At 41.7% G+C, this 15767-nt stretch overlaps 1 protein-coding gene across 15 annotated transcripts in view; it reads right to left on the reverse strand.

Annotated features, from left to right (window-relative positions):
- MEGF11 (multiple EGF like domains 11) overlaps window positions 1-15767 on the reverse strand; it is a 382208-nt gene that overhangs the window by 174201 nt on the left and 192240 nt on the right. For 13 of the 15 annotated variants that reach the window (XR_012154103.1, XR_012154102.1, XM_073304377.2 and 10 more), the window contains exon 7: window positions 5827-5901. The exons of the other annotated variants lie outside the window; for them this stretch is intronic. Coding sequence is in view for 11 of the 13 variants with exons in the window: in XM_073304377.2 (XP_073160478.1) it covers window positions 5827-5901 (75 nt within the window). In the remaining 2 variants the exon portion in view is untranslated. The remainder of the gene's footprint in view (window positions 1-5826; window positions 5902-15767) is intronic. 15 annotated transcript variants of the gene reach the window in all.

A 15767-nucleotide genomic window follows, 5' to 3' on the forward strand; every position in this document is an offset into this window, starting at 1 on the left:
CCCTGCTCGAAGCAGGACCAATTCCCAGTTAAATCATCCCAGCCAGGGCTTTGTCAAGCCTGACCTTAAAAACTTCTAAGGAAGGAGATTCTACCACCTCCCTAGGTAATGCATTCCAGTGTTTCACCACCCTCTTAGTGAAAAAGTTTTTCCTAATATCCAATCTAAACCTCCCCCACTGCAACTTGAGACCTTTACTCCTCGTTCTGTCATCTGCTACCATTGAGAACAGTCTAGATTCATCCTCTTTGGAACCCCCTTTCAGGTAGTTGAAAGCAGCTATCAAATCCCCCCTCATTCTTCTCTTCTGCAGGCTAAACAATCCCAGCTCCCTCAGCCTCTCCTCATAAGTCATGTGTTCCAGACCCCTAATCATTTTTGTTGCCCTCCGCTGGACTCTTTCCAATTTTTCCACATCCTTCTTGTAGTGTGGGGCCCAAAACTGGACACAGTACTCCAGATGAGGCCTCACCAATATCGAATAGAGGGGGACGATCACGTCCCTCGATCTGCTGGCTATGCCCCTACTTATACATCCCAAAATGCCATTGGCCTTCTTGGCAACAAGGGCACACTGCTGACTCATATCCAGCTTCTCGTCCACTGTCACCCCTAGGTCCTTTTCCGCAGAACTGCTGCCTAGCCATTCGGTCCCTAGTCTGTAGCGGTGCATTGGATTCTTCCATCCTAAGTGCAGGACCCTGCACTTATCCTTATCCTGCACATCTGGAGTACTGTGTCCAGTTTTGGGCCCCACACTACAAGAAGGATGTGGAAAAATTGGAAAGAGTCCAGCGGAGGGCAACAAAAATGATTAGGGGACTGGAACACATGACTTATGAGGAGAGGCTGAGGGAACTGGGGATGTTTAGTCTACAGAAGAGAAGAATGAGGGGGGATTTGATAGCTGCTTTCAACTACCTGAAAGGGGGTTCCAAAGAGGATGGCTCTAGACTGTTCTCAGTGGTAGCAGATGATAGAACAAGGAGTAATGGTCTCAAGTTGCAGGGGGGGAGATTTAGGTTGGATATTAGGAAAAACTTTTTCACTTTTTTTTTTAAACTTTTTTTTAGGGTGGTGAAACACTGGAATGCATTACCTAGGGAGGTGGTGGAATCCCCTTCCCTAGAAGTTTTTAAGGTCAGGCTTGATAAAGCCCTGGCTGGGATGATTTAGTCGGGGATCGGTCCTGCTTTGAGCAGGGAGTTGGACTAGATGACCTCCTGAGGTCCCTTCCAACCCTGATATTTATGATTCTATGATTTCCAGGATACAGCCTCCCCATTCTGTAGGTATGGCCTGTATTTCTTGTAGATGTATTAAAACACATTTCGTTTCAATGGGCTCAGCTTATCAAGTGATCCAGATCACGCTGCATGACTGCCTTGTCATCATTCCTTATCACTTTGCCAATTTTTGTGTCATCTGCACATTTTATCAGCAGTGATTTTATATTTATTTCCAGGTTGCTGATGAAAATGTTGAACAGCAGTAGATCTAATACCAATCCCCGCAGAACCCCACTAGAAACACCTCAGTACAATGATGATTGCCCACTTTTTGAATTAGCATCTGTTAAATATATTAAGAACTGGCTTTATAAATATTGTGCAGTGCTATTTTTGTTTAATTAGAATGTTGTGCCATACTAAGTCAAACACCTTACCGAAGTAAGTATATTACATCTACGTGGTTACCTTCATCTACTAAACGTGTTATCTGCTCACACAATGAAATCAGGATTGTTTGACCAGACTTATTTTCCATATAATCATGTTGACTGGAATTAATTATTTGCCTATCCTTTATCATCTGAATCCCACATCAGCCCCCTAAACGATAATTTCTGGAAGAAAATTGCACATGCCCAGGACTGTGAAAAACACATGTAAGAACAAGTCTTTTAAAATGATTTGAGACTGGGAAAAGGGACGACTAAGGGGGCATATGATTGAGGTCTATAAAATCATGATGGGTGTGGAGAAAGTAAATAAGGACGTGTTATTTACTCTGCATAACAGAAGAACTAGGGGTCACCCAATGAAATTAATAGGCAGCAGGTTTAAAACATACAAAAGGAAGTATTTCTTCACACAATGCACAGTCAACCTGTGGAACTCCTTGCCAGAGGATGTTGTGCAGGCCAAGAGTATAACAGGGTTCAAAAAAGAACTAGATAAATTCATGGAGGATGTCTATTAGCCAAGATGGGCAAGCAGGTATCCCTAGCCTCTGTTTGCCAGAAGCTTGGAATGGGGGACGGATCACTTGATGATTACCTGTTCTGGTCATTCCCGCTAGGGCACCTGGCATTGGCCACTGTTGGAAGACAGGATATTGGGCTAGATGGACCTTTGGTCTGACCCAGTATGGCCATTCTTATGAGACACATGCCCAGGAGGAAGAGAAAGGCAGAGGAGACAGACTGCAGCCATGGGAGCACCCAGAGCAGAGACCTGGGTGCTGGGCGGAAGCATCAGGTAAGTATGTGCAGGTTGGGAGAGGAGTATTTGAGTCAGCCCACAAAGTCTCACTTTAGCAAGTCTGAAGCACAAATCAAACATTAATAGTGTATTGCTCACATGAGGCCTTAAGACAGGCAGGGATTGATTTCGACCTGCGCAATAGCAACAAGGCCTATGGCTTTGCAGAACAGAAGCTGTGAGGGCCATGGATGGCTCTTTCGCGTTTTGGATGGACAGATAATTAAAAATGTAGGTCTCACTGATGTGTTCCATTATGCATGGCCTTAGTATCCCAGCTCATTTTCATTCTAGGCTTGTTTCACAAAAGAAGATGTCTAATTTAAGATGTAAATTATTTAAATTCATTTTTAATGTTTACTATTCTTGAAATGGCAACTGAAAAGTAATAGAATGTGGAACACAATTGTGCTGTTATACAGGAAAAAATACATGAACAGTTTAATTTGTTTCTGGTTTTATTTAGTTTAGAATATTATGGCAGACATTCATATACAAACCTGTGGGCCAAAATTCAGCCCATGTGTTAGCAGATGCAAACCGCATGCTGAAATGTGAAGACTATAATTGCATATGCCTTGTTTTTCCAGAATCGTATAAAAATATCATGGGCAACGTCCTATGTATATTTTACATACAATACCATGAATGAGTCTTTAAAATAATACACATTCATACACAGAGCATATAGGTATATCACATAAACAAAGCCATTGGTATAGAAAGACAGACAGATTGAGCAGTGAGAATCTATTGCCTTAGAGGTCGGACTAGTCATTGACACTGAAGCCAGAGGCCTGATTTCCAGACTCTGGATAGGCATGCTCTTGCAAATGTAATGCTTTGACTCCGTAGGGACGGAACCCCGGACTTCTGGATCCATACGTGTGAACCTCTATTACCTCAGCTAAAAGACTCTGCTCACAGGCTCTACAGACTCATAAACGTGTATGTGGTATAGCCATTAGAGGACAATAGAGAGCCCCACTATGTGGGCATGAGTCTTTTACTTCCAGATTGATTTCATGGGAACATTTCCAGACAGATATCTCTTTGATTGTGTGTGTCAATTCATGGATTCCAAGACCAGAAGGGACCACTGTGATCATCTAGCCTGACCTCCTCTATACACAGGCCACAGAACTTCCCCAAAATAATTCCTAGAGGAAACCTTTTAGAAAAAAATCCAACCTTGATTTATAAATTGCCCTCGATGGAGAATCCAGCACAACCCTTGGGAAATTGTTCCAGTGGTTAGTTACTCTCATTGTTAAAAATGTATGCCTTATTTCCAGTCTGAATTTGTCTAGCTTGTGAGAGATCCAGAATTAATCCCAGGGTTTCTGGCTGTCATGCAACCCCTATGCACTTATCATGAATGTCTGACCCCACCGAGGGCAAAAACTAGTCCATAGCCTATAAATATATCACCTAACTTTTTATTATGTAAATTCCAACTACATCACAACTTTGTTTCTGAACATGTCCAGATTTCATAAGGGAAATGTCAGTATTCCAAAGATAGTTTCATTACACTACCAACAGTGTCATCGAGGGAGATTCTGCTCTCGATTAGCCAACCATAACTGAGAGCAGAATCTGGCCCTTGCCTGCCTTTTTTTGCTGTGTAATATTGCTGGCATTGATCCTAGATCAGAGCAAAAACAAGTGTCTGATTTTAATCAGTCAATGTTACTTGGCAATGCAAGAAGTCTTTATACATTTTATATATATATATATTTGTCCTGGCAATGAAAGAATATTGAAATTTATCTCCAGGAGATAAGAGAATACCTTTTCACTCACGTGTAGCTAATGAGGGAATCACTATTTTGTGCAAGCACAGTAAATACCAAACCCTTGGTCCGGTTATTATTGCAAATTCCATTTTTACAACTTCCCATTTTTAAAACTGTCTCTTAATTGATTTTGTAAATGTATTTGCCACTGGCATTTAAATGCTCCTGCAGTGTGAATACACATACATTCATGAAAAAAATAAACCAAGGTTACAATAGTAGCAGATACAGGTCCGTTGTAAATAATATTTTAACAGAGTTTAGTCAGAAGAAAGTCCCATGCTTTCGTAAGACCACTTTCATACGGAAACAAGATCAGATTAATTACTGGTGTAAGTGGGTGCAGTTCTGTTGTTGCCGCCATTCCATTTACACCAACGGTGCAGCAGATTTGGTCCTCAGAGTGTTAATTACACACATTGTTCCATTACCATTGAGCCTCCATAACTGTTACTGCGAGCCACCCGCGCATAAGGGGAAGCAGAGTAAAAAAACAGTAATCACCAGATTCACCAGTACACGTCAGCTGTTTTACACTGCCTTGGTGATGCCAAGCAGCTGTGAACCGGGCTTAGCTGGCTGGATTTCTTTGCCACAGCAGCGCAAAGTAGCTGGAGTGAGCCTGTAAACCTATCCCTAGTTTGGGATTGTTAGTCAGTCCTTGAAAATAATAATGCAATCTTCGTAATAATATCTTCCACTCATACAGCGCCTTTCATGCCAAAGGCTTCCAAAGCATTAGATAAACTAATACACAGACAACACAAAGATCTATTTAACCGCTGGGGTAAGGCACAGCAACTGTTGGGTGGAGAGAAACACTGCAGAACAGAATAGAGCAGCAAGCAAAATCTACTTTATGCAATGGAAACTGAATGAGGAGCTGGTTTCACTAGGTCTCTGAGTAAATTTTGGAGTACTGAGTAAAGAATTAGTAAAAACTGAGTGAGGACCCTAAGGTTTGTCCCACGTAATTACCCAAGTTGAAATTTGCCCAGGATATGCAGTTAACAGCCCTAGTCTAATGAAAAGCGTCATGGGATCTTTAATGACCTCAAGGGGTCGGGACATCAATTTTATCTCTCAGCAACACCATGCTGGGAAAGAATGCCAGGCACTAAATCACCAACACCATTTCATGCAGCACCTAGCTGGCTCTTTGGAGGCTTCTCAAACAACCCTGGCTGAGCTTGCTCAGCTTGTGATGTCTTACAGGATCGCAGCTCAAGATATGGAGGGAAAAATATGGACCATAAATCACATCCATCAATTGCCTCCAACACAGGAGTGTAAAAGAGTCAGCTTTGTTAAAAACAACAAAGGACCAAATCCTGAAAGGAGCTGAGCACCAGCTGAAGGTATACAACTCCCACTGGCTTGGAGCACATTTGCAGCTGCTCAGCATCTCTCAGGATTGGTCTCCAAAGGAACACGGTCAGACAGGGCACATGCAGAGAGAACCATTTGGACCAAAACACCCTAATTCCCCCTCACACACCCAACCACCCCCAAAATTAGACACTTGATATTTTGAAACCACTCACTGTTGTAGCTGCGGTTTCCACTAGGCTCTGCCGGCGCGATGCTGTGCTCAACCAGACCTCCAGAGGTGGCCCTTCCTGACAGTGAATGGGAAAAGAAAGGGGAGCAGGGGGGAGGGAAGAGTGGACATGGGAGAGCAAAAGATGGTAAAAGAAGGGAAAGGTGCATCTGTCACTGAACTCTATCACCTTCATTTTTCACATACACTGAGAATACTTGGGGCAGACCCAAAGCCCACTGATGTCCAGAGGAGAACTGCTATTGGCTTTGAACGGGCTTCATTTCAGGTCCTCCGAGAGTAAAGCAGGATAATAATAATAGCTAAGCAGCCTTTTTATACAAACAAAGGTAGTCTAAGGGCTCTGGCGAAACCAGCCCAAGATGGAGTTACTTTGTATTCCATGTCTGCTTTGTGGTTATACAGAAAAATGGTTTGAAAAAACCCAAAAAATTTTCCCTGTGGAAATTTCAATTAAAAATGATGGGGGGAAAAACATCAAAAATTGCCATGGAAAATTTCAACTTTTTGTTTGTTTGTTTGTACAATAAGATTTTTTTTAGTTCTTGATTTAAAAGTTTTTGATAAAAAGCCAAAAATTTTGGAAGCAAGCAGAAACTTTCCACAAATTTTTTCATGTAACTGAAAATCCACTTTTCCACTGAAAACCAGCTTTGGTGGTTTTTTTTTTTTAAACAGCCCTAGTAATGTTTCTCAGAAAATATCAGTATGGACCATGAAACGGGCCAGATTCTGCACTAACTTTATACTGTACAACCTGACTGAAGTCAGCAGTATGGCAAGATGAAAAGGCCAGCATGGGATTTCACCAAGATAGTGTTTGTTTACAATCCATACCAGCCTTTAATATCAATGTGGCGTCACGTTGACACTAATGAGACTGCACATCATATCAACGGTCATACGGAAAGAGACTGCAAACAACAGAAAAACAAAATGGAGCATTTAATTAACTCACAGGCTTAAAAATAATCACAGAGGCTAGAGGCTTTTTGTTTTGGAAAAATCCAGTCCTCTGTGTTGTAGAGCTTCTAAAAACGGCAGGAGTGACGAATTCAAGTGTGCGTCCCAGGTGCGATTCACTCCAGTGCAGAGCCAGCACAAAACCAAGATAGCACTTAACTTCTACTTAAGCCCAACACTGAGGGCTTAAGTGGCACCTAAGTGGTGTGCTATTGTTATCATAATTTAATATTTATATTGTGGTTATAATAATACCTAACTGTTCTTCAATAGATATCAACATGCTTTACCAAAAAGAGGTATCATTGTCCCCATTTGACAGATGAGGAAACAGAGGCACATAGTTGAAGTGAATTACCCAGCAAGCTAGTGGCAAAACCAGAAATAGAATCCAGGTCTCCCGAGTCCCAATCAAGGGCTCTAGCTACTAGGCTGCACTGCCAGTGGCTGCCAATTGTGCTAGATGCTGTACAAACATTAGTAACTGACAGCCCCTCCCACAAAGGGCTCGCAATCTAAAACAGGCCTGGTGCAGGCTCTCTGCACAGAGGGAAATTTCACTCAAGATGAATACGTTCATACCATTTCATTTCCTTTCACTCAAACCTGATTTAATAAAGGGGAGGTATACATTTTTGTATGGATGACAAATGCTCATTGTATTTTTCTCCTGGAGAACAATCCTTTCTTCGTTCTTTTCTTTCTGAAGCATTCACTATGCAACATCTTTCCTCCTTCACTAGAGTTGGAGGGTGAGGTACAGGAGGCAAAGGCCAGAGCTGCCATTGCATGTAGAACTGCCACCAAAGGCAGCTGGAAGACTCACAGTACTAAGCATCATGCATGATGAATCTAGGTCCGACCTACTGTCCTAGCCAAGTTTCAGAGTAGCAGCCGTGTTAGTCTGTATCAGCAAAAAGAATGAGGAGGACTTGTGGCACCTTAGAGACTAACCAATTCATTTGAGCATAAGCTTTCGTGAGCTACAGCTCACTTCATCAGATGCATGCAGTGGAAAATACAGTAGGAAGATATATATACACATGGAGAACATGAAAAAATGGATGTTGCCATACCCACTATACCCACTCTCGTTACAGTGGGTATGGCAACACCCATTTTTTCATGTTCTCTGTGTAGAAACAGATCTTCCTACTGTATTTTCCACTGCATGCATCCGATGAAGTGGGTTTTAGCCCATGAAAGCTTATGCTCAAATAAATTTGTGAGTCTAAGGTGCCACAAGTACTCCTTGTTCTTTTTGTCCTAGCCAAAGAACTTAACAGCTTCCTTGCTGACAATTTTATACATTCTAGTGCTCAGAAATTTAACAATCGGTGAAACATGGAAATGAGTCAGAATGATCAGCAGCAAACACCATTAGATAACAATGCACCCACAACTCATTAAATTACTTTGAGAATGTAGGGTGTGCCACAATCTAAAGGAATGTTTAAAGAGCTCATTACCAAACTGCTTGAAGAAGAAAAAAAAATCTAACTCTGGCTGCAATGGATACTATATTTTCATGTGTCTGCAAAAGCATGCAGTAAAACTGAGTAAGGGTGCATTTAAGAGTGATTCAAATACATATTCCGACTAGATCACATCTGGACAAATGCAGGTGCTCAAAGGGGACAGAAAGGGTACAACGATCCTGTCTTACGCCAACGTGTGGGAAATGGGCAGAGTCTCGGGCACTCCTCTCTGCCAGCATCCTCTCGAGTGCAGGCTACTTCTCAGAGGTGGTGAAGGGGCAGCTAAAACCACAGAGGTGGGCACATGCTTTCCTTCGAGGGATTTCTACTGCAGGGTTACAACCCTTCATCATCAAGACCCAACCCTTTTGGAGGAAATGTGATTGTATTGGGATCCTGCTTTCACAATGAACAGAGACGATCGTTGCTATGCTGATGATAATCGACCCACCTTGCTGCAGCAGCAGACTATTATAGTTGTCACCACTGTTTTTTTTTTTATCCTGTCTGTCGGATATTATTCAATGGGGGGCCTGCTACCCGGCTTTGGAATATTGTTCTTGCTCTGACACCATTATATCACTATTGCAGGTGTTGCTAGGAATATGGATTCTGTTCTTGAGACAGATATTCCTCCCGGCATGATATAACATCTGTAGCTGGAGCATCTTTCTGTCACCTAAGAAATTGTTGCAATACTTGTACGACAGGTACTATATAAATCTATATTTTATTGTAAATATCTCCATATAGATGTCTTTATCTAATACTGAGGCAGTAATCCATGTCCTGCTCTGTTATTATCCCGAGTCCCAGATATATGACTTGTACAGGATGCTGAGGACAAAGTTCTTAGTGATTTTAGCGGTCTTAAAATTGCCTTTTTAAAATGCAAAGGCCTTCCTCAGCTCAGGCTGGTTGTCTCCATGATATTCCCATGCCCTGTATTATGAATCTTGTCTGCAGGTAAAATAAAGCTGGCTTCCTGGTCTTCCCTAACTAGCAGTGATTAAACTTCGGGGTTAAAACTTTAGTTGTTATGTCCCTTGGATTTCAAGTTCCCTTCTTGCACTTGTTAGGAACACAGGCTGTTAAATCAAAGATCAAATTGGTTTAGTCCACTTCATTCCAGCCTACTTGAATTGAGGATTATGTTACAGGCCTGATTTTCTTAAACATATGTGCACCCAAAAACACTCCCTGCCTATTTTTTAATATGCCCAGATGGCTATTTATGCATCTAATTGTCCACGATTCCATAAACATGGTAAATGCACATACAAATTAGAAACACAACAGCATATACCTTTCTGTGCAATATTCAAAAGCAGGCTCTATATGTACTACAGTACTATGTATTGTCAAGCAGCTTGATGCACACAGCAAGAAAGCTTCTAATACTTAGCTAGCTGTTGGGTTTTTTCTTTTGCAAACTGCCTGCTCAGAGGTCAAACTAAGATGAAGGCCCTGGCTCACAAACAAATGAGATTCAGCCACAAGATGTGAGTCATTGCAACAGGAGCTAACACAGCTCCTGATCCTGCTGCCCTGGCACATGCAGAACTCCCAAGTGCTCCCTTTCTATTGTCCAAGCGGCCAGGAGACAAATGTTATGACACTGTTTAAAAATCATTCTTGGGCTTGCAGTTGACGTACAGTGAGTTACCATGAGAAACCTACAAGCGTTCAGACAGATCAAGTAACACAGGCAAGATGGTCATGAAAAGACAGGCTCTTTTCAGTCTAATAAAACAGAACAGAAGCGTAAGCTTTGGCTTCTGATGCCAAGACTGGCAAACATTTCAGAGTCTCACGTTTATTTACCATGTCAACTCAGCATGCCATTTCCAGAGTTCACAATGTACACACCAAACGTATGCATAAAATAGAGCTTCCTAAAATGATGTTTGCTAGAGGAAGATACAAACACAAATAAAGATCCAGTTAGTAAACATGTATCAATAGTGCACAGCTGCCTAAACTAGGAAAAAATACTGAGTAGGTTGCTTTCCACATAATATTTTGTCTCATATGAAGTAATACAACAACCCTTTGATGTTTGAATGGATACTGTACACATTAGGGTCACATGCAATCCTTACTCAGGCAAAAATCCCTCCTGAGTTCAATGGGGAGCGCTGCCTGTCAAATGATTACAGGGTTTCAGTGTGGGGGCAGATTTTGACCCTTGCCATATGACCATGCAGCGGTGTACAGGGCACAACGGACCCTCTAACACCCCTTGTGTTCACTACGTGGAATGCTCATCACAGGGGGAGGGGGAGAGCGAGAGCAGCCTCTATGGGGGATGCTTTTCCTGTCCCATTCAGGTGGGCAAGGAGTGAGCAAAACAAAGCCTTCGTCTTTCTAATGCATTGGCCAGCAAAGCAAAGCCGAAACAGCAGGGGAAGCAACCTGAGCCAAGTATGGGGCTGGTGCAGATTACTGTTCCCACCCTGTGGCAGATTAACTCCCTCCACCACGCGAGCCTCAGGGCAGCTCACCTACAAGCTGGCTTTTCTCAGGGCCGGTAGCAGCCACCATCCCGCCCTGTGTTAGTAAGTCATTTTTTATAACAGAATAAATCAGTTTCCATAATGTTCTGAAGCTGCTGCTCTGATTATTTAAACTCTCCATAAATAATATTAAAATATTTACTGTATTCAATAAGTCGACTGGCTTATACATTCTTTTTAAATTACTTCTCCACTTGTGTTCTCTCTTTGTAATGGCCATTGTAAACACTGATAAAAAATCACATTCCACAGTGGAAAGCATTACACATTGCTTCGACTGGAGATGTGACATTTTATCATTTTTACATTTGTATTGCAAATTTCATTCTGAAAAACAATTCTCCCCCCAACGCAAAGTATTAGGTAAAGATGTTCAACACAGTTACCAACAGGCAACGTTTATGCATCAGAGATTACCTCTTTCCAGAGTTTACAATAATGAGAGCCAGATTCTGCAAAATTCGAAGGCCCTAATTCAGTAAAAAGTACCTAAGCACTCACCTAACTTGAAGCATAGAGGTAGTCTCATTGACTTCAGTTGGGCTGCCCATGAGTTTAAGTACCTTGCTAATCTGGGGCCTGAATTCCTAAAACTCCACTGACAGCCACAAGAACTGAGGGTGCTCAGCACTTTGCAAATTCAGGATTTGATCCAGCAAGGGGCTGAATATACCAATTACAATCCATCAGAGCACTTAAGAATGTGCTTTCGTCCATGAGTAATCCCATCCAAACCCAGCACCTAGCATCACCAAGCCCTCAGGCTCTCAAGCTGAGGTTTGGAGAGCATCATGTAATGTATATTGCAGAAGAGGCTCAGAACAGACATTAGTAATAATAATAATTATTATTATTTGTATTACCATGGCACATAGGAGTTCTAGACATGGATCAGAACCCCACTGCGCTAGGCGCTGTACAAATCCAGAACAAAAAGGCAGTCTGTGCCCCAAAGAGCTTACAGTCTAAGTAAAAGACGAGACGCAACCCATGGATATAGACAAACCAATGGGAGTACAAGGAAACAATGTGACAATGTTGGTCAGCATGATAGCCAGTGGTCCCAGCACACCAGCAACCTAGACACTGGCAAGTTTTTTGGAGGCCCCATGGAAAAGTAGAGTTTTAAGGAGAGTTTTGAAGGAGGATAATGCATTATTTTGGTGAATATTTGCAGGGAGCTTCTCCCAAATGTCAGGGGCAGCATGGGAGAAAGCACAAAGGTGCTTGATTGAAAATTTAACAAGTGGGTGATGGAGGCTGACATCCTGGGCCGATCAAAGGAGGGAAACTGACATCTCAGTAGAGAATCAGAGATGATAGGTAGGGTGAGAACAGGCTGGGAATGGACCAATAATTTATGAGTGATGTGATATAGAAGGGAAGCCAGTGGAAGGATGTCAATGTCCAAGTGACAGTCTAGGAAAATGCTTCTGCAAAGATCATTCGGAGCAGATATGGACAAGACAAGGTTGTATTTGTCAAGGCTAGAGACAAGGAAGTTGCAGTAATCAAGATGCGAAGTGGTGAGTGTTTTACCTGCATATATGGCTAAGAAAGGCCATACATTAGACGTTATGCAGAAAGAATCAGCAAGATTTAGAGATAGCCACAAGGTGAGGAGAACCTAGAGAGAGGTCCAGGTCAAAGATGACACCCAGGTTACGAGGCTGAACAATAGGCAGGGTGGTGGTGTTGTTTACAGCAGTCAAGATAGGAGGTAGCAGAGAACACTTGGGGGGCGGGTATGAACTCTATTTCCCCAAGTTGAGCTTGAGTTGACAGCTTGACATTCACGAGATTTTAGAGACAGGACGAAATTTTAATATGGACAGAAGGAGACAAATCTGGAGTAGATCTGTGAGCGATCAGCATAGAGATGGTAGCTGAATTTGTGTTTGTGAATTAGATTACCAAGAGAGGCGGTCTAGAGGGAAAAGAGAAGGGGACAAGGAGAGAGTCCTGCAAAACCCACACACAAAGTTGGAGAGGAGATGAGGAAGATCCTCCAAAGGACACACTAGAGGAGTGACAAGATAGGTAGGCAGAGAACCAGGACAGGACAGAGCCAAGGGAAGACACAGTTCCAAGAAGAGCATTGTCAGCTTTGTTGAAGGCAGATGACAGGTCAAGGAGGATGAGGATGGAGTAAAGGTTCTGAGCTTTGGCGAGGAAGAGCTCACAAGAAGACCTCCGTAAGAACAGCTGCAGTGGAGTTCAAGGGACAGAAGCCAGAGTGGAGATGGGGTATGGTGGAGTTGAAGGAGAGGAACTCCAGACAGAGACTGTAGACAGAGCATTCAAAGAGACAGAGAGCACCATTCAAATTCATGTCTGGGGAAAAAAGACCAAGACATATTTTGAACTTAAAAGCTCTCTCAAGCAGAAAAGACAAGAAGGGGGAACACTGCTGACACGAGCAAATAAAGTAACTTGAAGGGCACCAGCTGCCTCCATTTTAGCAAAAAGCCTCTTTTGAAAGGACTATAGAGTAGAAATAAGGGTCAGTAAAAGGAAGTGACATGAAAGCCAATAAAGCTAAACCCTGACAAAATGAGAGAGAGTCGCTTATTTCACTCTACTGTATGCGTATATGATTAGAGTCTTTATTATACTTTAACAGCCGTCAGGCAGCCTGGAATTATCATTCATTATATACAGAAAGTGTATTTTATATTACACACAAACACACACACTCATACATGTGTGGCTGTATATAAATACATATCTGTAACATGCATATGGGCATACAATACACCCAAACACACAAATATAGTTTTTAATACCCTATCAATCCATTCACATCTATGTATGTGCACTCAGATATACTTACTGCTCATGGGCCCAATCTACAGCCCACTGAAGTCAATACAAATTTTTCCATTGATTTCAGTGAGTGTTAGATCATGTCCTTACATCCTAATTCAGGAAAAGACTGAAGCACATTCTGAACTCCACCTGGTAAGGATATGATTAAGTGCTTTTCTGAATCTGGAGCTAAATGACAACATATTAAGGCAACATCAGTAGTGTTTAAGTCAACAAGGGATTTAAGTGTGTGCTTCAAGTTATGCACACGTTTAGGTGTTTTGCTGAATGGATGCCAGAGGCTGTGTACTTCGGTATTCTAAATTTCATTCTAAAATCAAAACATCGGTATTGGAAACCAGTTAGATTTTCATTTACCAATTAAAAGGAGAAGCAGACATTTAAAGTACCCTTTGGACACATTCACTACAGAATAACCGAAAGGTGAAACTGACTGACAACTGTATTTGTTCATTTAAAGACCACAGTACCCATCGCCTTTGGCCCAATCCTGAAATCAGAACCTAAGTGTATCTTTGTGTCCATGCAAATCACTATTGCAGGCTGGGGGCCTTGGTTTTCTGACTTATGTGAGGAGCCCCATGGCAAGGCTAACAGAAGATGTTTGAAATTCTTCTTCATAAAGACCCATATGAATGTTTTTATTATCTCAAATGCTAAAACTCACCAAAACTATTAATTTTTATTTGCACTACATGTCATGGTTTTTTAAAATCACATTTCTAACAAGCAATAATAATGGAACATGCATTTATAAGAGAAAAAAATTGTTAAAATTCCTCAATTTGAGAGATCGACATGTGTCTAATTTTTCATATATCCTTGAACAGCCTAAAATGACAGACTGCCCATAATCTGTTATAAAATCTCAGTGCCAGAACATGACAATAGATAGCACCGTGGACTGTCTTGGTTATCTCAAAGGGAATAATTTAATGCTAACCAATAGCAAAAGGGTGACCCAGTTTGGAGAGGCCTGGAGAGAGGCATCTTGCTGGTGATTTTAGCCATGTGTGGCTGCATGCAGGCACAGTTAAAAGACAGATTAATAGGCAGTCAGGTGTGAGGAAAAAAGCCAAGGAATCCCACCGTGTAACACAAGGCATTCATCTGATTTTGTAAAGCACTTTATGAATTAACCTAGACTGTTCTTTTTTTCCCCAATAGTAAGTTTCCTAAGGTTCACACTGTATTTTGCAGGCCTGGTTTGTATTCTAAAACAGTACAGTTCATATAAACCTTAGTGTTGTTTTTATACTAGAGAGCGAGAGGGAGAAATGAAAAGCGACCACCAAATCAATAGGCTGCATTGCACAGCACACACTGGTATGGTAATAATGCAGTATTTCTCATATGCGCTGCCACTTGTTAATTTCTTTAACTTACACTTCATTGTCCTTTGTAATACATTTACAATCATAAAGAATGACAAATAAAGAGCCTGCTCCTGATACCTTTCCAGCGATCAGTCCTTACTCATGGGACCTGTACCATTAACTCTAATGGGGATATTTGTGTAAGGGCTGCAGGATTACATATAATAAACGTGAAGATAGAGAACTGCCTTAGGAAATGTTTTCACAGAGACTCTTATGGCATCACATGGAGCTAACACAAAGAAGCCCTCCCTGGTCCTCCAATCCTCACCATGTTCTCCCTTAGGCTATGTCTACACTAGACACATGACAGCAGTACTGCTGTAGGGTAGACACTTACAATAGCAATGTCGCTGAAGTAAATCCACCACTCCAAAAGGCAGTAGCTAGGTTGATGGAAGAACTCTTGAGCGATGTAGTTAAGCCGACCTAACTTTGTAATGTAGACCAGCCTGAAGTTACACTTGCATTCAGAAAACCTGTTTCCTGTTAACCATTTACCTTACCTAATAGCTCCACTGAATCAAATTTTACAGTTGCTCACACACTTGAGGGGTGTTTTGATTCTAACTTAGATACTGTAACCAATAAAGTTGCCCAGATTGATAATGGAGCAGAAACAGAGAACAGAACCTTGGTAATACAGAGAAAAGGTTTTTGGCTCTGGCAACAGAGGTGAAAGTACTAAATCATTAACAAGTTTCTTTATTGACTCAAAAAATAGCCACTGTAAAAAACTTCAATAAAGCATCCAATATTCAC

Source organism: Lepidochelys kempii, chromosome 10 (assembly GCF_965140285.1).
Source record: "Lepidochelys kempii isolate rLepKem1 chromosome 10, rLepKem1.hap1, whole genome shotgun sequence".
NCBI classification, from domain to species: Eukaryota; Metazoa; Chordata; order Testudines; family Cheloniidae; genus Lepidochelys; species Lepidochelys kempii.